Here is a 19,035-nt window from a genome sequence, read left to right as displayed (position 1 = left end):
AAAAACTGGAAACTGTCCAATACCTATCAACTGATGAATGGTTAAAAAATATGCCATATCTGTTCTGTGGAATATTAATCATTAAAAAGAACAAATTCCTAATATATGTTTAAACCTTTGGTTACCTTAAAAATGCCATGTGAATGGGACTGAACAGAAATGAATATAAATTGCTTGAGTTCATTTATGTGAAGTGCTTACAATAAGCAAATTTATAGGGGATGAAAATAGATCAGATGCCTGGGCTCAGGATGGGAGTGAGGATTCACCACAAGTGGAACAAAGAAGCCTTTATAACTAATGTAACTGCAGTGGTGACTGCACAGCTACAAGCTTAAATCACATTTACTTACAATGCTTGCGTTCCAGGTCATTTAAATTATGTCTAAATAAGGCTGTTTTTAAAGTATCCAAGTGACATATAAAAGACTCACAGTACTTAGAAAAAATAAAATTAAGACCCTAAGGACAGACAAGGTCTAATTATACCAAGGTAAGAAGATATGAGTCGGGGAGAATTCTGTGCATGGCTGTGAATCGTCACAGCACGCTGGGGGACAATTGTCCTGGCTGTGCGAGGTTACCCCGTGCATACCCTACAACCACCAAACCACTCCAGGGCAGATGCTGGAAGCAGTGGCCACACAGAAAATTCTTCAGGCTTTGCATATCATATGGTCTCTGTCACAGCTCATTAAACTCTGCCCCTATGTCACAAGACAACCACACACAAAATGTAAACAAATGAGCTTGGCCATAAAACTTTATTCACACAAACAGGCAATGAGCTGAATTTAACTGCTGGGCAATGGTTCTCCAATTTCCTGCCCCAGAGAAAAGCTCAGTGTGCTATCCAGCAGCCATGTAGAAAAATATCCACAAGACTTACTCATATTAGTAGCAAGTGGGAAACATTCCAAATGTCCACTGATAGCAAAAGGGGTAAACTGTGACATGTTTTCAAAAGGATAGAGAATACAGCAGAAAAAGTATGTTCTTGCTGCATAAAGGAAACATGAGATAAGACTACATCACAAATGTATGATTTTTAAAGTTCAAAAATAAGTGAAACAAAAACCGTGTGCCTCTTATGTAACTTTAAAGTAGAAGGAAACTACAGAGAATGGTAAAAATTCAAGATGCCGCTAAGCTAAAGTCTTCCCGGCACACATGAGGAATCCCCTCAAAAGATTTTAGAAATGACCTCGGCGAGGGCAGAACGCAAAGAACTCATTACTAGTCAGCATTATAAGCTGCTCAGGCGGGATCACAGCAAAACCCTCAAAGGCTTCTACCCTCCACCTGAATTCAAACAGAACTGGCACAGTGACAAGGTTGAAGAATTGGTGGGGGAAATCACCATAAAACCCAAAGCATTAGTTATTCTTCTTTAGATTCTGTGTGTGTGTGTGTGTGTGTGTGTGTGTGTGTGTGTGTGTGTGTGTGTGTGTGTGTGTGTAAATTTACAGCTCCATCAACATTACAAGCCTTAATTGACCTGGTCCACTCTCATCTCAAAAATGGTTATGCAAAGTGTAATTCTGGCACCATCTGGTGGCAATACAAGACAACAACAGGCCTTCAATTAGCTTATCCATTCATCAACTATTTATTTAAGAGGCATCTATCAGCCATCTTTAAATCTCTCTATATAGGAAATAAAATAGCCCCTAACACAGGATTCCTAGCTTTAAGAGAAAATTCATTTAAATTATGATTATAAAAACTATAAGAACCTGCTGGGGATGTAGCTCAGCATACACACACACACACACACACACACACACACACACACACACACACTCACTAACATACAACATGTCTGCTCTCAGAACTTTGCTTCTCAACTTTCCTGGCAAAAAGTTCTTACAGACTCCACACCCATACACACCAATGCAACTTTCAAAGAGAAGAACCATAGTGCTCTTGAAGGGCCTTTGACTTCTAGAAACTTCGTTCAAAAGCCACAGCCTAATTTTCCTGAAGAGAACCTGTCATAAGCAGTGCTATGATCACCGAGGACACCAACACTTCCACTGAGAGAATGAGAACATCATGAGAAGACACAGGCAGACTGAGAGGACTCCATGAAACACCAAAAACAGCACCCGCCTGCCAGCTGTGTGAGTGAGCCTCTGAGGGGTCAGCATCTCTAGGGGTCTTGACCTGTGGCTGACTACAGGCATTGCCAACATGACTAAGCTCAGACACCCCCAGAGGCACTGAGAAGTCAATGTTTACTGTTGCTTTAAGCCACTTAGCTTGAGGATAGCTCACCATACAACCACATACAATAATACAGTATCAATAATACAGGAAGTATCGCTTCCTAGATCAAATGCTATCAATAGCAGGAAAAACAACTAATTCAGTGTCGTTTAATATATTACTTGCTCAAATATTATCAGAATCGATTCACACTAGAAATCTCCAAAGTAGAGATCCTTTCTTTAATTCACTCAATTGTTTCCTAATACTCTTTTATAATATTCACCATTGCATGTGGTATATGTATGTGTATGTATTCATACATGTGTGAGTGTGTGTGCACGGGGTGGGACTTGAGATCAACACTTAATGCTATTCTCTACTCCTGTGATCTTATGCTCTGAGCCAGAATCAGCTCCTTTCCACCACACTGGCATTACATTCACCACTGTATCTGGCTTCTACATGGGTGCTGGAGATCCAGACTCAGCACCTCATAACTGTGATGGGAGCTGGATATCCAGACTCAGCTCAAGACTGTGATAGGTGCTGGAGATCCAGACTCAGTTCCTCATAACTGTGATGGGTGCTGGAGATCCAGACTCAGCACCTCATGACTGTGGAACAACATAATAACTCTGCCCTCAGCCACCTCCTAAGACCTAATACTCATCATTCTCTAAAGCAATTCAAAGAAACAGAAGCCCAGTCAGATCTAGTCAGCCAGCAAGGACTTACTCAATACCTCCATTTTTAAAGCAATTACAGTGATCCTGGCAAGACTACGCCAGCAAAGTAAAGACTTAATCCACAGTAGTTTTCATGAGGTAATTTATGCTTTTCTTTAATTAAACATTTCTCCTAGCTCTGATACTTATAGAAGAGGGGATGGGTTTCCTTTACCTCTGTGAGAGATCCACAAGGCACACCACCATGCAGTGCTTCATCCAAAGCACCAAGGGTAGTAGATAGGAACGCTGGTGAGAGATGTGCAGACCTTCGTGTCTTTAACTCATAAGCCTGTACGAGAAAGGCATCACATCTCTTTCAGTTGCTAATCAATCAAAACCATAAACCAAATCTCTAACCACAAGCCACCCTTCTTTCCTCTGTTATTCATTTGATCAGCGAGTATTTACCCAGTGCCAGTGACTGTGGGATTAGAACACCGAACAGCTACAATGTTAACAAGAGACAGGGATTTACAGACTACACCTGACCCAGACCTGGTGGTCTAAAAACGCTTCACTGAAGAGCCAGATGTCTGTGCAAAACTCTAAATCCACTGTTAGAGAAGCAAAAGGAAGGCAGACATTCCTGTCAAAGAGGCAAGGATGTGCACAGAAAGAGTGAAAAGTGGGAGGCTAAGAGAAACTGCGAATAATGAACAAGACAACAACAGCTCACTCAGGATGGCTGAAAGACAGCAGTGTGGCAGTGACAGGGCTGGAAAAGCAAACAGGGGCCTCACACCAGAAGCTCCAGGACAGAGGTAGCATGATGATGTGATTGTTTCAAACTCAGGGTGATTCCTGAGGCACAGCTTGAAAGAGGCTAGAGAGGGATGAGAAATGGCCCCTAAAAGATATCCACGCTAAATCCCTGGAGCCCGTGTGAATGTGACAATACTTGAAGAAGGGGTCTGCAGATGCGACTAACATAAAGTCCTTCGGATGAGGAGATAATCCTGGATTATGTGTGGACCACAAATGCTAACCAAAGTATACATCTAAGACAGAGGCAAAAGCAGTTTCACTGAAGGAAAATGTGACAGGAAGATAGAACAGAGAAGGGGAATGGCCACAAGCCAGAGAATGCCAACCTTCTCCAGCAACTGGAAGAGGCTAGGAAGGGATGTTTCCCTAGATGCTCTGCAGAGGGTGCAGCTGTGTCTGAGCCTGACTGTGAGACAACTTTCTCCTCCTCAAATCCACCCATTTGTGGTAAATACAGCAGATTATCACACTTTTCTTCTATGTATATGGGTGTTGTGCCTTCATGTATGTCTGTGCACCACAGGCATGCCTGCTGATCGAAGAGGCCAGAAGGAGACACTGGATACCCTGGAGCTGTAGTTATGGTATGAGCCACCATTTGGGTGCTAGGAGTTGAACCTGGGTCTTCTTCCAGAGGACCCAGAGCCCTTAACTGCTGAGTCATGTTTCCAACACCACAAATTATTATTTTGGGAAGATGCTAAAGCTGGCCTAGAATAGTAGTTCTCAACCTGTGTTGAGAACAACCCCCAAAAGACCATCAGAAAACACAGATATTTACATCATGATTCATAACAGTAGCAAAATTACAGCTATAATATAGTAATGAAACTAATTTTGTGGTTGGGGGTCACCACAACATGAGGAACTGTATTCAAGGGTCGTAGCGTTAGGAAGGTTGAGAAGCACTGGCTTAGAAGACGAGCCCGAAGAGATAACACTGGGAAGTAAGGCGCATGTCAGGAAGCTATTCCAACCATTCCGAAGGGCAATACTGACAGCGTGGGGAGCTTACCAGGAGTGGAGATGAAAAGAGAGTACTCATAGATGCTGTACGGCAAGTTTGCAGGGTTTTACCATGACAAATTCTTTCTCTTTTTAATTTTCAAGTCACGATCTGAAAGCAAGTGAACTTAAGCACACTCTCAACACACAACAGAACACAAGAGTGAACGGTGAGTCACACTACCCAAACTGGCAACTGAGAAAGGCGGTCTGAGGAAAGTAGGAGCTTTGCCTGGTGAGAACTAGGTCCAGTGGCTCCATAATCATCCAGAATTGCTAAGTGCTGAAATATACGGGACAAGAACTTCAAGGGGCCTCCGGATTCCTCACCTACGGTCATGGCAGCCATGAGCAGAGCGAAGCTCCTGTACCAAATTACCTCCCTGTACTAAGTCATCATCCTCAAAGGTTCCTTTGTGCACAAAACAACAGTTCAAATTGTGGGTCCTTTGTGACCTACAGAGGCACTTGACTTATCTCACCCAACGTCTCACGGTTTGCCATTAGACAACCGGATATACAAAAAGTCTGCATGGCACGAAGATAGCTCATGACTGGTGGCAACCAGAAAGAGGTAAGATGGTGTTGTAGCGGAAGAATGAGCCAGAAGGGGCCAAGGAGTGTCTCTTCGCTTCTCTCTTTTCTTTCTTTTAGGTTTTACTCTTTCATATGGAGTATCTTAGCCGTGAGACTAAGCCTACTTCCTAGACTTCCCAGACTGCCTTCATAGTAACCAGAACTCCAGCCTCTGCTGCACCACCACACTGATGTGGACACCATCTGTCCAAACACAGCAACAAATACTTTTCGAACATTGTCAATATGCATTCAAGACCTATCCTCTTCAAATATGCCGCTTGTATCTTTTTATGATTTTCTACTTTTGGAATAATGTCCGAAATCCTTAGCGCAGTTTACAGGACCCCATGCTGCTTCCAGCTTCTCTCCCTGGCTGCGTCTTTACAACTCTCCTCTTCACTGTGTTCCCTGGCACAGCCTATGCTATTTGAAGAACAGGCACCCTTCTCACAGTCTTTGCATTTGACATCCCAATGCTAGACACTTCCTTGCCCCAGCTCTATCTCTTCCCAATGTGTTTGCCTGTCTCCCCTATTCACCCTTCACATTTTAGGTAAAGCATTGCTGTCTTGAGGGAGCAATCCTGCCCCCCAAAGTAAATAACACCCCTTATTGTTAAGTTACACGAACCGTTTGCATCTGTGGGGCACAGGCCTTGCTTACTGTATGCAGAAGCTCGTGGACACCTCTATAACTCAGGCCAGTGACTTTCATAAGTTCTAGTGGGGAGAGATTTAAAAAGTCCTAAAAAGGAAAAAAAGTAAAGAGAAATAGTTTAACATGCATGTGTAACAAAGATACAAGAATTAAAAAGAAATTTTCATCATGGGCTTTTTGATTTAAAAGAAAAGCAGGGGTTGGGGATTTAACTCAGTGGTAGAGCGCTTGCCTAGGAAGCGCAAGGCCCTGGGTTCGGTCCCCAGCTCCGGGAAAAAGAACCAAAAAAAAAAAAAAAAAGCAGAAATAAACCAGAAAACTTTTGGTTGTCACTATTCATCTCTAGGGAGAAATTAAATTTATTGCAGATATATGTGTGCATCTTTTACATCCTACCACTGAGCTTCTTCATGCTTATGTGCCCCTTAACTCAGACATGTGAGGCACAGCCTTATTTCTACTCTATTACACAGTCTCCAGACGGCATCTATCAGTGTCTTGGGAGATGCCCCAAGCAACATAAGGAAGAGCACCCCAGTCCAAGTTTTTAATGAATATTGCACTTGAGTTTAGGTCCAAATGTATGCCCAGAAAGAACAGATCAAAAAGTATTTGAGGCTGGGTGGTGGTGGTGCACACCATTATTCCCAGCACTCAGGAGACAGAGGCAGGTGGATCTCTGAGTTCAAATCCAGCCTGGTCTACAGAGCCTGTTCCAGGACAGTCAGAGCTACAAAGAGAAATCCTGTCTCAAATATAATCGAAAAATAAACAGTGTTTGGTTTCTAAGTTAAAAGTTAGCTCAAAAAAGAAAAAGTATTTGACAACTGAGTAAATAATTCATACTCTTAAAACCACTTAAAATATAAACATTATTAAATGAATTAACAGAAGAAATTAAAGTATTCTTAAAATGATCAATCCCCCAAAATTATATGTCGTGAAAAATATGTTTACTAAAGACAGAAATTCTATTTATTTATTTTTTTTTGGTTCTTTTTTTCGGAGCTGGGGACCGAACCCAGGGCCTTGCGCTTCCTAGGCAAGTGCTTTACCACTGAGCTAAATCCCCAGCCCCAAAGACAGAAATTCTAAAATAAAACTTTAGCCCTATTTACCCTCTTAAGAGGGGCTTTCTTCATTACTACAAGATGTAACATGTGAGGGAAAAAAAATAAACAAAGTGAAAGGAAAGAAAAAATAAACTCCTGCTGTATACATTTATGAAGAACTATAGACATACTGTGGGGCTGGAGGATAACTCAGTCGCAGAGCACCTAAGCCTGCGGTTCAACCCTCAGAGTTAGTAAATCATAATAATAACACAGATTGTTAATCTCGTGCATCCACGCTGTAATCTCAGTTAAGTCACATTTCCCAAGTAACAATGAAATTAAGTTGTAAATGGATTAAACTTCTCAGGAACTCCCCCCCAACTCCCCGCCCAAACATGGAAGAGGAATTCTTCCTTATGTTATGGCATCCCCTAAAATACAAACATTGGACTTAAGTAAATAAAATTCCAGCTGAAATGCAACCTAAACCATGTATGGGAAGCACCCCTGCTTAGCTTACTTTTGTACATCTAAGCTTTTCTTTTCTGTCTATGGAGGTGAGGAGTCAACATTGGGTGGCTCCTTCAAACAAACTTGGTGGTCCCAATTTAGCTACCTGGAAATCCTCTAGTCACTACTTCCCTGGAGCTAGGAGTTCGGGTGTACACTGCCAGGACTGGCTTTTCATGACAATGCTGGTACCCAAGCTCAAGTCCTCGTGCTTACGTGGCAAGGACTTTACCGACACCATCATGGCCCCAGTCCCTACAACGCTAAATCTTTATAACCCAAGTTTAACAGTTATTAATTATACTTAGAGTTAATCTGTACATAAAACTTAACTAAACGCACATAAACGTTACCTGACAGTTAACAATCTGATATCTGCATAAACGGTCACACAGCTCTTGAGACAAACCCGCCCTCCTCAGTTTCTTGCTGCTCATATTTCCAGGTTTCCCAAAGAATCTTGAAAAACAAAAGAAAAAAATGGCAGTGGACAGACAATACAAAACTCCCTATAAAATAAAGTGCTTCAAACGTCTCTATGTGTGAAACAAAACATGGAAAAGTGCTAATGAAAAAGTAGGAAAGACACTTTCTTATCAACCACGGACACGGAGAAAGAAGGCACCCTCAAAAACACATGCCATGCAACCCTTTGAGGATACGTGACTTTAACAGCATTTCACATTTACACAGTGGTCTAGTTTTCCTTTTGTTGCTGTGATAGAACACTGACCAAAAGCAAGTTGGGAAGAAAGGGTTTATCTGGCTTACAGATTACATTCCACTGTCAAGGAAAGTCAAGGCAGGAACTGAAGGCAAGAGCTTGAGGCAGAAATGGAGGGTGAGATCACAAAGGACTGCTTGCTGCTTGCTTCTCGCTTGCTTACCAGGCACTCTGGCTCACGGAAAGGACCACTGACAGTGAGCCAAGAGCTCTTCCATCAATTATTAGTGATCAAGATGTCCCCACAGATACACACACAGGCCCATCTGATGGAGACAGTTGCTCAGTGAGATTCCCTCTTCTCCCAAGTGTCAAGTATCAAACTGATTACCACGACTAGCCATCACTTATCACATCTTGAGATACTGAGTGTTATTAGCAAATTTCATTTGGTAAGGTAATCTTCAAGATGCATTTCCAGTGGCAACTCTTTCCTGAACTGTAACAAGAATGAAGAGACATCTGCTAAATATCAACCATGCTCCAAAACTTTCTATTTAATATTCCTGACAGAGTATAATAAAAGTAGAAATGCCTTTTTTACCTATTAGAAACCTATTGTGCAAATGTCAGCTATCCCACTGTCATCAGAAAATAAATAAAGAGTAGCAGGTTTAGAGTTTCATCAGGCAGTTCGCCTCTGAGACCTATCCTCTTACTCATTACTACTGTAGGACCACAAATCTTATTTCACCCTTGCTTTTTCTAGAATCAGAACAAATCTCAATCAACTGTTACCAATAAAATTCATTATTATACTAGCTGTTTACTATCCCATATAGAATTAAATTCTAGCTTAGATAGCTAAATGAGGCTGATGAAGTGTTTGTCTTCAGTATTTGTTGTGATCTCTGTGGTAATGAATGCAGAGAAGAGGCTGTGTACCTCACTGAAATGGCAAAGCATGCCCCAGAAATAATAGGAACTCAGTATTCCATGGATAAAGTAATAATAACCAATAACTATGCACAAAAGAACAAACTATATACAAGAATTAAGATTCCTACTACCAACACTATAGCCCGCGTCTACTTAACACCTGAATTATCTGAATCACCTTAAATACCCCTCCTCTCTCTTCATCCCCCATCTTCTACTCTCCTCTCTCCTCACAAAACCAAAATACATCCCCTTTATTTCCTTCGATTGGAACTTTGTAAGGATGATTTGTTTCCTTAAGAGAAAGTTTACCAACCTTTATGTGCTATTCTGTTTCCTACTGCTTTTCAGATGAGGTAGTTCTAGGCAATAACATTGTTTAACGATTAAGTTCAGGCCCTCAAAACAACAAAAACAAAAACAAAAACAAACAAACAAAAAAAAAAAACTACAACTCCAAATTACAAAGACCCTAGCAGTGACCACTGATCTAATAGTACCACTCTCCTCACTTGCCCCCACTTCTGCTCACAGCTTCAAGTTACTTCCCTACTCTCCCAAATATAATATAAACTCTCCAAATATAATATTCTCCATCCATTTGCTTCTTTCGCCAATATGTCTTAAGCACATGCTACGCTCCCTCCTTTTGCATACATACAATTGAAGAACGAAGAGACATATACTCCAGTAACTACAGCTATGCAGCAAGCATTGTAATTGCTATGTACACGTGCTACTGAAGGAAGAAGTCTCCAATTGGCTTGAAAAAAACTAGGCCGCATGTCACAGTCCTACTAGAAGCGGTTCCCTTAAAAATCAGTTTCATTGCTTAAAATGCTTCATGGGACCATCATATGACAACTTCCAAACTTTTATGGTCACATTTTTTTTTCAACTTGATCCCTTACTTTTAAGCTCTCACGCAAATATAAGATTGCAAGGCACGATCAGATTTGTCTTCCTGGCAAAGTTGTGCTCATATGTCAAACAAGGGTGATTTCTAACTTCTCCTACAAAGCTGGTGTATAATGCTCAAGGTAGGCAATCATCATAGATGTGATTCTTCTAACGTGACCATCCACAACCTTAGATTAGGTTACTTAAGCACATATATGTCCTCACACACTCTTCGCCAATCAGTCACTTCCTCTCCAGTGCTGTTTCCACACTTTGCACTTATTTCTTCATTAATCCGATCTGTGCGTTATTATAGTGTATCCCTTTTTGATGTGTGCGTGAGCGCGTATGTGGGTCTTGAAGACAGAGGAGACAGCATCACAGACTGAGCTTCTATTAGGTGCTCAATAAAAAAAGAGAAGCAACAAAAGCCAGCTGTTTTGTGGGTTAATTTTTATCGGGCCCTTGCTATGCTCCAGTCACTACTTTTAAATGCTTTGAATGTTTTTAGTAAACACACGAACTAGCCATGGGTTAGAGCCAGCATTCGAATCCAGAGAACTGACTCCAGATTCCGCGCTCTCAACACAAGTTTGACAGCTTCTAAACTTGCTGGGATCCCTAATTTGCCCAGAAGCGAAAGGAGAGGCATCAAGAGTTAGAAAACCTGACGCAGAACGTCCTACTAGAACAGTGCACTTTCCAAGCATCAGTCGCCTCCCTAGAGGAAGTCGGAAGCCACCGGACCCGGTCCGGGTTCCAAGGACGAGCCCCATTACAAGCAGAGTACGTGCCTAATACGCAAGAGTCTCCGCGACTCCGGTATCAATATCCACAGGCTCCGGGAGGGAGCACGAGATAATGAGAACACCCCCTCTTCCCCACAACTGCCCCCGTCAGAAAACTCCAGTACCAGGTCAGCAGCGTAGAAATTTCAAAGTTCCCCACCCTCACACAATTACCCGCGAAAGTGCGAGCCGCAATATCTGGGCCGCTGGTTGGTTGATACTCTGACGACTTATCCAATCAGAAGCAGGAAAAAAATCTCGGGTCAGCCCCGCTGTATTTTGGGAATTGTAGTTCAGTCTCGAAGCTAATCCTATTAAATTTCTCCTTTGCAGTGATTGTCTAAATGGTGGGGGGGAACCTTTCAAGACGAATGTGAAACAAGGAAAACCTTTACTGGAAACTCTTTTCCTCAGTGAATCGCATTTTAAAGTTATTTCCCGGACCAAAAAAGGGTCTTTTGTGGGCTTGGAGAAAGAGTGGGCAATCTGCCTATTCCCGTTTTGTGATGAGAGCTTTGTTTTTCCTTTACACTTTTCAACACACTTGGATGATGAAAATGTCCGGGAAATACTAACTAAAGCGTCCCAAACTAAAATATGCATTGGGAAGAAAAATACTGAGTTTAGTTAAAAAATAAAGGAAGTCAAGTAGGTTTAGTATTAAAGCAGCTGCAATAAGAAAAACTAATAAACTTAAGAATTGGTTAGATTACATGATTTGTGAAAAGCCTTCCTTTGCTTTGTTTTCGGTCCAACTCCTCTGTACCGACCTCAGTCTTCTGATGGATATATAATCATATAATATACGTTTATATATGTTATATATTTATAATTGTATAATATATGTTTATATTAGATAGAATAATGATGCAGGAAGATCCAGGACTCCTGTGGCTAAACCCAGCATCTGTCACGGATTAGTACTGAGAAAATGTTGACATCAAAAAACAAACAAAGACAGTGGTGAGTCGGGGGTGTGGAACACAGATATTCCTGGCCCCAGTTCCCCTGAAATAAATGACTGAAGGTGTTGCGAGGAGAGAAATCATAATTAGGGAGGGTCCTCAGCCCTGTAGCTAGCGGATCTAATTCTTCCTTAGCTTCACCCTAGCAATCAGGTGGTATCACGTGACTCAAACAAACATGGCACTTGATTTGCATCTTCCTTCTCCTGAGCCAATAAGAGTGGAGCTCTCCTTCGTCATCGCCGCTCCTTCCACCACTCTTGGCAATGGGACCTGTCACCTGACTGGGATCAAACATGGCTGCTCTGGACGCGAAAATGCAATCGACTCCCGGAGCAGGTGAGTGTTAGGCGCTGGGAAGACTGTGAGGGTTCTGTCCACGACCCCGCTAGGGGGAGCATCCCTGTCCCCCAGCCTCCTGGCTCTACAGTTCAGTCCCAGATTGATTTCTCGATCTTTAGCTCTCTGCCTTAACAGAAGGCTCTAACAAGAGAGTTTTCATCCTTACCGAGGCATCCACCCACCTAGAGATTTGGTAGTCTGACTGACAAAATGTTCAGGGAGGAATGCGGAAGTAAATTTATGTGTCTGCGCCTCAGGCTAACACAGATATTAAGATTATTGTATGTGGAGTCTGCGTTAGGAAATGGGACCATCCCTTAGAGAAAGAGACGGTTCTCAAAAAGAGAGAGTAACAGGTCAAATTAAACACAAAACAATCATTAGCAAAGAAAGTTCTGCAGTTTCCTTTCGGACCAGTCTGGTGGTTTATCTAAAGTTTCGTTTCTTCTCAGCTCGTGTGGTGTTTCTAGAAGGTACTCCACGGATGAGAAAATTGAGAATGTATTTCGTGTAACGCCTCTATTTTCTATCTACCTGCACTCTGTGCTGGGAAAATGAGTTACCCATTTGGGAAAGAGGAAACCACTACAGAGAAGCAGCTTTTTGAATTTTTCTGTGAGTGCCTGCGGAGGGGAGACTGGGAGTTGGCACAAGCATGTGTACCTCAACTACAAAGGGGGCAAGGAGAGATCCCCCAAAAGGTGGAGGACATACTACAGGCACTGGTACAGTGTCCCATTCTGCTAAGGTAAGCCATCCCCGATCTCCCAGGATCTCAGTGAGGAAGATAGTGGTTCAGTATTTGTACTCTGGTCTCTATGCCCCCAGTCAGCTACTTTCTTTTAAAAGTATCCAGAAGTGGAGCACATTTCAATATTCTGGTGTTTTATCTGTGTAATGTGTTTTCCATTTAATGTATTTCGATGGCCTTGAATTACGCTCTGCACCTGAACCACCAGAAGGATGCGGAAATCACTTCTTGTTTGTATCCGTATAAGATGGTTTAACTGCATTTTGTCTCCAAAAGATGAATTGCTTCTAAGATCGATGATGTTGGTGCTCTCACAAAGAATTGAAAGTGCATTAACTCAAAATGTTTTCTTTTGAAATAATCATAGACCCACAAAAACCTGAAATATAATAGAGTTCAGTGTAACTCTTTTTCCAACTTCTCCAGTTGTGACATCTCATTCAGATGTACTAAAAACAGCAGAACCAGGAAATTGACCTTAGTAAATTACTATTAACTACAGTAAAAAAAAAAAAAAAAAAAAAAAAAAAAAAAAAAAAAAAACTTACTTGATTTTCACCATTTTGAAATCTGTATTTGCTCTCTCCTTGTAAGTCTGTGCAGTTTTATCCATTCGGGGGTTGATACGAGCCCCAGTGTGATAAAGATAGAGAAGTTCTGCACCCTGCACAGGACTCCTCTCACTCCTTGCTACCGTTCTGTATGCTTACAGTGTGACCCCTTCTTGCCTCACAAGAACCACAGTTCTCCATCCTAGACCTTAAATCAAGTTCTTAGCAGTGCTATTAACTAGTGCCATAGGAGCCAAAATAATACCACGTTCTTTCTCTCACTTTAACTGTTGTGTTTTAATCCTATAGAAGGAATGGATTAGCACATAAAGACCAGAGAAACAAATGACTCTTGTTATCTTTTCCCTCTTAAGCCTATTACTAGCCCAAAATACAGCCTTAAAGTAAGGCTTATGAGTTCCTTTAACTATGTAGTTATAAGTGAATTCCTATGAACTCCCATTATTCTTTTATATTTGATTCATCATCTGTGTTCAAAACTACACTTAGGAGCTGAGTATGCATCCCAACTGAGGCAAGAGTAATGCCATGAGTTCAGGCCAGCCTGGACTACAGTATGAAACCCTATCTCAAAACAGTGAAGGACAATGTGTTTGTGTGTGTGTGTGTGTGTGTGTGTGTGAGAGAGAGAGAGACAGAGAGAGAGAGAGAGAGAGAGAGAGAGAGAGAGAGCGCATTCATTACTGCGATTTTCTCTGTAGGAGTATATTTAAAAAATAAGACTAAGACAGGTATGGGGAGACTGTCTGCACCTCCACACACTGGGAAGCTTAAGCAGAGGAAGATCACTTGAGCCCAGGAATTCCAGAGCAGCCAGCATCATAACACTACAGCTGGGACGCTAAAATACAATTAGATAAGGCACAGGCAGTAATGCAAGCTGGAAGTTCTGTGGCTCTGTTTGGTTGGACTGTTACTTACGATTGAGAATTTCACCCTAGGACTTAGCTGTTCCGATCTAAAGTGGGCTGACTGAAAACTGAACTATAAATCTTGAATCACAAAAGAGAAAGGGTGGGCTGAAACTCCTATTTTACTAAATCTTTTTCTTTTCTTTTCTTTTTTTTTTTTCCAGATGTGGGCCAGACATCAACCCTCAAAGATTAGCCTGGCTCTGGCTTCTCGTATTAGAAAAATGGTTGCCCCCAGAAAAGGTACGTGGGTTTACATTTAAATTTTTCCCTGAGGCCAGGACTGAGAAGAACTTAGAAGGATCTTGGAAATCTTCCTTCTATCTGTTACTTCCTTTATTTCATGGTTGATTGTTGTTTTTCTCGGGGTTGACTGTGGAAATGATTTGCTTATTAATTTGCCCTGGTGGCTTGGCATATCCTATCATTAGGAGTGATACTATTTTGTTAAATATCTCTAGGAGTCCTGCTCTTGAAGAGAGTTTTGTGGAATTCAGTAGTTATACCAAGATAGGTGTGGCATGATGGTTCAAGACTTTAATCTCAGCTACTTAAGAAGCTGACAAAAGAAAATCACTTGGCATGGGCAACAAAAGAGACTGTTTCACAAAAAAGTGTGTGTGTGTGTGTGTGTGTGTGTGTGTGTAAACAAGGAACATTTGACTCAAGAGAAGAGACTCTGGAAAAGCCAGAGGTGAAACCAAGATCTGATCCCCCTCTACCCGTGTCCACTCTCTACTTCATGACTATTTTAACCCATATGGACTTCAAAGTAAGAAATTCAATTTTTGCTGGGTGGTAGCAGTACACACCTTTAATCCCAGCACTTAGGAAGCAGAGACAGAAGGATCTCTACATTTTCAAGGCCAAACTGGTCTACAAAGAAGGTTCCAGGATAGCCAAAGCTACACAGAGAAACCTTGTCTCAAAAAAAAAAAATCAATTTCTAAGTATTTCTCATTTTGCCTAATTTTTCTTGTATTTATTGCTTTCATACCAGAATTAGTTTTATGTTTATGTTTTGCACATTTGTCCATTCCCACGAATGTCCAAAAAAAATAGCAGAATTTCATGTTCTGAATGTAACTTTTTTTTGTTGTAATGTTGTTTTTATTGTTGTTTTTATTGTTGTTGTTTTTTGAGACAGGGCTTCTCTGTGTAGCCCTGGCTGTCCTGGAACTTTGTAGACCAGGCTGGCCTTGAACTCAGAGAGTTCCACCTGCCTCTGCCTCCTGAGCTCTGGGATCAAAGGTGTGCGCCACCACTGCCAAGGCTAAATGAATCTTTCAGAAAGACTAGCAGAAATAACAAGAGAAGCAAAATTGAAAAAATAATGAAACCTAGGATAAATAAGAGTCAGAACTGGAGAGGATAAAAGAGAACAAAAATAAAGTAGAAAAGAAGATTCCATAGCATCTTCAAAGGGAGGGGAGAGAGAGAGAGGCCTTGTTACTGAATACGGATCTTCCCATTTCAAACATGAAGTCCGCTGAACTAACTGACCTTTCCCCTTTGGGGAAGAGGTCTGCTTGCTTACTCGTGGCCTCACTGCTTGCTTCTTCTCTGAAAGGTTGCTCAACACCATCAGGTGCTGGATTTCTCGTGCTGGTCTCCTTGGCCTGCCTGGGAATGGTTCCTGTTTTGGCTAGTATCAGACAGATTATCCAGTTCTTAAAGCTCCAGCAATCTACTTCTTTAAACAGTGATAGGGGTGGCTTTGTTGTTTGGAGAATTATAAATGGTTTTATGAGGGCCCAGTCTCTGGGTACATTTTGGAATGCCACAAAACCTGTTGCAGCTTCATGCTCTAGAAACTCAAAGCAGCTTAGTTTTCCAGGCTCCCACTGCCTGCCAAGAGCTGCCTTTTATTATTAGTTGAAGCCATGATGCTGTTTTTCTTCCTGTATTCACTTTTATCTTCTGTCTCTTTATCTTGCAGTGATTTAGGCCTACAAGTGTCAGCATGTGTATAAAGGTTTAGCTACAGCCGTGTTTGCTGATAAGCCGATTCTAAAAGCGGAAAGCTAGAAATGACCTTTATGCCCGTAGTTCACAGGATCCATTATTAAACAGAAGCATATCTCCATGTAGTGCGCTATGCCACTGTTCCAAATTATATGGTACATGGATTTTCAGCATCATTAGTCATACTTCTCCTTTGTTGGAAATTTTTTTTATTTGTTATAGTTTATAATTTTTTTGATTTTTCTACATCAAAAATGTATTACTTTTTTAAAATGTTCATGTTGGAATGATTAGAAAATACTCCTTAACCATTTCACTTCCAGTAAAGATTATTTTTAAAACACGTAGCTGCATCCCATGGTTTTCTTTGATTTGTAAATGAATGTGGCACTCTGTGCTAGGCATGCTTGCCAAATAACATTATATTCCTCCCCTTTGTTTTGTTTTGTTTTTTCAACAACTGGCATACAAAGGCTAGAGAATAACAAAAGCATGGTTGGATGGAAACAGAGTTAGAAGGGCATGCGGGCCAAGGCTTTCCCACAACTGTTTGCCCAGAGCAACAACAAGTCCCAATGGAAAACTGGAGTAATCTTTTTCAAAAAGGAGTCCAGCATGGTGTCGTATTCATCCTAGCAGGAAGGAAACAGGCAGAAGGACCTGGGATATAAGGCAAGCCTGGGCTACATAGCAAGCTTGTATCTCAAGAAGGAAAAGGTGGGGTTGGGGATTTAGCTCAGTGGTAGAGCGCTCGCCTAGCAAGTGCAAGGCCCTGGGTTCGGTCCCCAGCTCCAAAAAAAAGAAAAGGGAAAAAAAAAGAAGGAAAAGGCATATGAAATGGACAAACCTTGGAGTTTCAGGCTAATCCTTGTAGGCTTTAGTGTGGTATGCGTGTGTGTGTGTGTGTGTGTGTGTGTGTGTGTGTGTGTACATATTCATATGGAATATGTGCATGGAATGGCACGTGTGTGTGTGTGAGGAGGTTGAAATCAGTGTCAAGTCACTTGGGTGTCTTCCTCTATCTTTTTTCTTCCCGAGATGAAGTCTCCCAGTGAACTTAACACTAATCAATTCAGCTATCCTGGCTGGCCAGAAAGCTCCCAGGATCCTCCTGAGCTCAGATCATATTCATTCAACCCTAGATATTTATTCTTGTTGTTTGTTTTCTTATTGTGTTTCCGTTGTGTTTAGGTATGTGGGTGCTTTGCTTGCGTATGTCTGTGCACCTCAGCGACTGAGCTATTTCTCCAGTGCAGGTTTTGGGTTTTTTTGTTGTTGTTTTTGTTTGGTTGGTTGGTTTGGTTTGGTTTTGCCTCAAAATGTAGCTCCGCCTGGCCCAGAACTCACAATGTAGACCACACTGGCCTTGAACTCACAGATGTCTCCCTGTCTCTGCCTCCCAATTGCTGGGACTAAAGGCTGGCACTAATGGTATGCTCCATCACTAGGTGGGTGCTGGGGATCTAAACTCAGGTCCTCAGGGGAGCAAACGCTTATTCAACTGAGCTACCTTTCCAAACACCAAACATTAATTTAAAGAGAGTTCAAATTTAACCAGCTTAATTGCCATTTAAAGCATCTAAAACCCTATCCAGGAAGGCTGGAGAGATGGCTCAGAAATTAAGAACACTGGCTGCCCTTCTAACGGACCCAGGTTCAATTCCTAGCACCCACATTATAGTTCACAACCATCTGTAACTCTGGTCTCAGGGATCCGACATCTTCTTCTAGCCTCTGCAGACACAAGGCCTGCACATGGTGCACAGACATATATAAATCACCCATATACATAAAAATAAAAATCAATCTTTTTTTTTAAAACGTATCCAGGGGGTTAATGGTTAAAAGTACTTTATCTTAGAGACATAGCAGAAATAAGGGTAACTAAAGAGAAATTGTATTTATTAAGCAAAGCATATGCCTCACCTCTGTAACTGCTTACTCTTCCTCTAGAAATTACTTTCTACTGTTTTCCGGAGAAAACTTGAGTTTCTGTTTTTGTCAGAAGACCTCCAAGGTGGCATTCCAGAGACCATCCTCAAGGTAAGAGAGACTGAGGGCCATTGCAGTTCCTCAACAAATTCAACTTCAGGGCCTTGGGTAGGCAGGTCTCTAAAACGTTAGCTGCCCTCTTTTCAGAGAAAGCAAACCAGGCCCCTCCACGGTAGTTTAGACTAAGTATCAACTTAGGTGACTTTGGAATGGGAAAGCAGATTCATAACAAGCTGTCAACTGTTCTTTGTGTTTTCCCTAGAGGGAACTCACTGCTTGGGTTTAATTTAAGATATTTGAATTGTTGACCAGGAGATGATAGAATTCAAGGACAGGGAGGGGATATATTTGACGGAGTTGTCTTTTAAGACAGATACATTGATGTCTTATAGCTAATCATTACAACAACCTTCTAGGGGCATAATCTAACTTAGTGTTTTTTTGTGAATAGGTCAGCATGCTTGTGTATGCCAATAATCAAGAATTTGAGGCCAGTCTGAGATACACAGTGAAAATCTGTCTCTATTGCCACTCCCCAGAGAAAAGTTAGCAATCAATAGGTGATATAGATACAGTTATCTGTATTTATAGAGATAGCTAGATTGATAGATGATAGATGATAGATAGATAGATAGATAGATAGATAGATAGATGATAGATAGAAAAAAGTTAGCAATCAATAAATAGATATAATTATATCTATATATAGATAGATAAATATAGATAATAATATATC

The 19,035-nt window shown here is 41.4% G+C and overlaps 2 protein-coding genes across 23 annotated transcripts in view; one reads left to right on the top strand and one right to left on the bottom strand.

Annotated features, from left to right (window-relative positions):
- Nucleotides 1-11,006, bottom strand: part of Rad51b (RAD51 paralog B) — a 536,958-nt gene extending 525,952 nt beyond the window's left edge. For 3 of the 20 annotated variants that reach the window (XM_087554286.1, XM_087554291.1, XM_087554293.1), the window contains exons 1-4: nucleotides 10,927-10,987; nucleotides 7,864-7,969; nucleotides 5,919-6,032; nucleotides 3,112-3,228 (exon numbers count right to left, since the gene is read on the bottom strand). In XM_087554286.1, the coding sequence (XP_087410412.1) occupies nucleotides 3,112-3,228; nucleotides 5,919-6,032; nucleotides 7,864-7,947 (315 nt within the window). In that variant the 5' untranslated portion in view covers nucleotides 7,948-7,969; nucleotides 10,927-10,987. 20 annotated transcript variants of the gene reach the window in all.
- A 1,042-nt stretch (nucleotides 11,007-12,048) lies between these two features.
- The window catches only part of Zfyve26 (zinc finger FYVE-type containing 26), a 63,571-nt gene continuing 56,584 nt past the window's right edge, over nucleotides 12,049-19,035 (top strand). For 2 of the 3 annotated variants that reach the window (XM_087553274.1, XM_087553273.1), the window contains exons 1-4: nucleotides 12,049-12,105; nucleotides 12,561-12,856; nucleotides 14,507-14,585; nucleotides 18,261-18,350. In XM_087553274.1, the coding sequence (XP_087409400.1) occupies nucleotides 12,663-12,856; nucleotides 14,507-14,585; nucleotides 18,261-18,350 (363 nt within the window). In that variant the 5' untranslated portion in view covers nucleotides 12,049-12,105; nucleotides 12,561-12,662. 3 annotated transcript variants of the gene reach the window in all.

The sequence above is a fragment of the Rattus norvegicus genome, chromosome 6, assembly GCF_021556685.1.
Source record: "Rattus norvegicus strain SHRSP/BbbUtx chromosome 6, alternate assembly SHRSP_T2T, whole genome shotgun sequence".
NCBI classification, from domain to species: domain Eukaryota; kingdom Metazoa; phylum Chordata; class Mammalia; order Rodentia; family Muridae; genus Rattus; species Rattus norvegicus.
The sequence above is the reverse complement of the archived record's forward strand: the minus strand, read 5'-3'. Positions and strand labels throughout refer to the sequence as shown.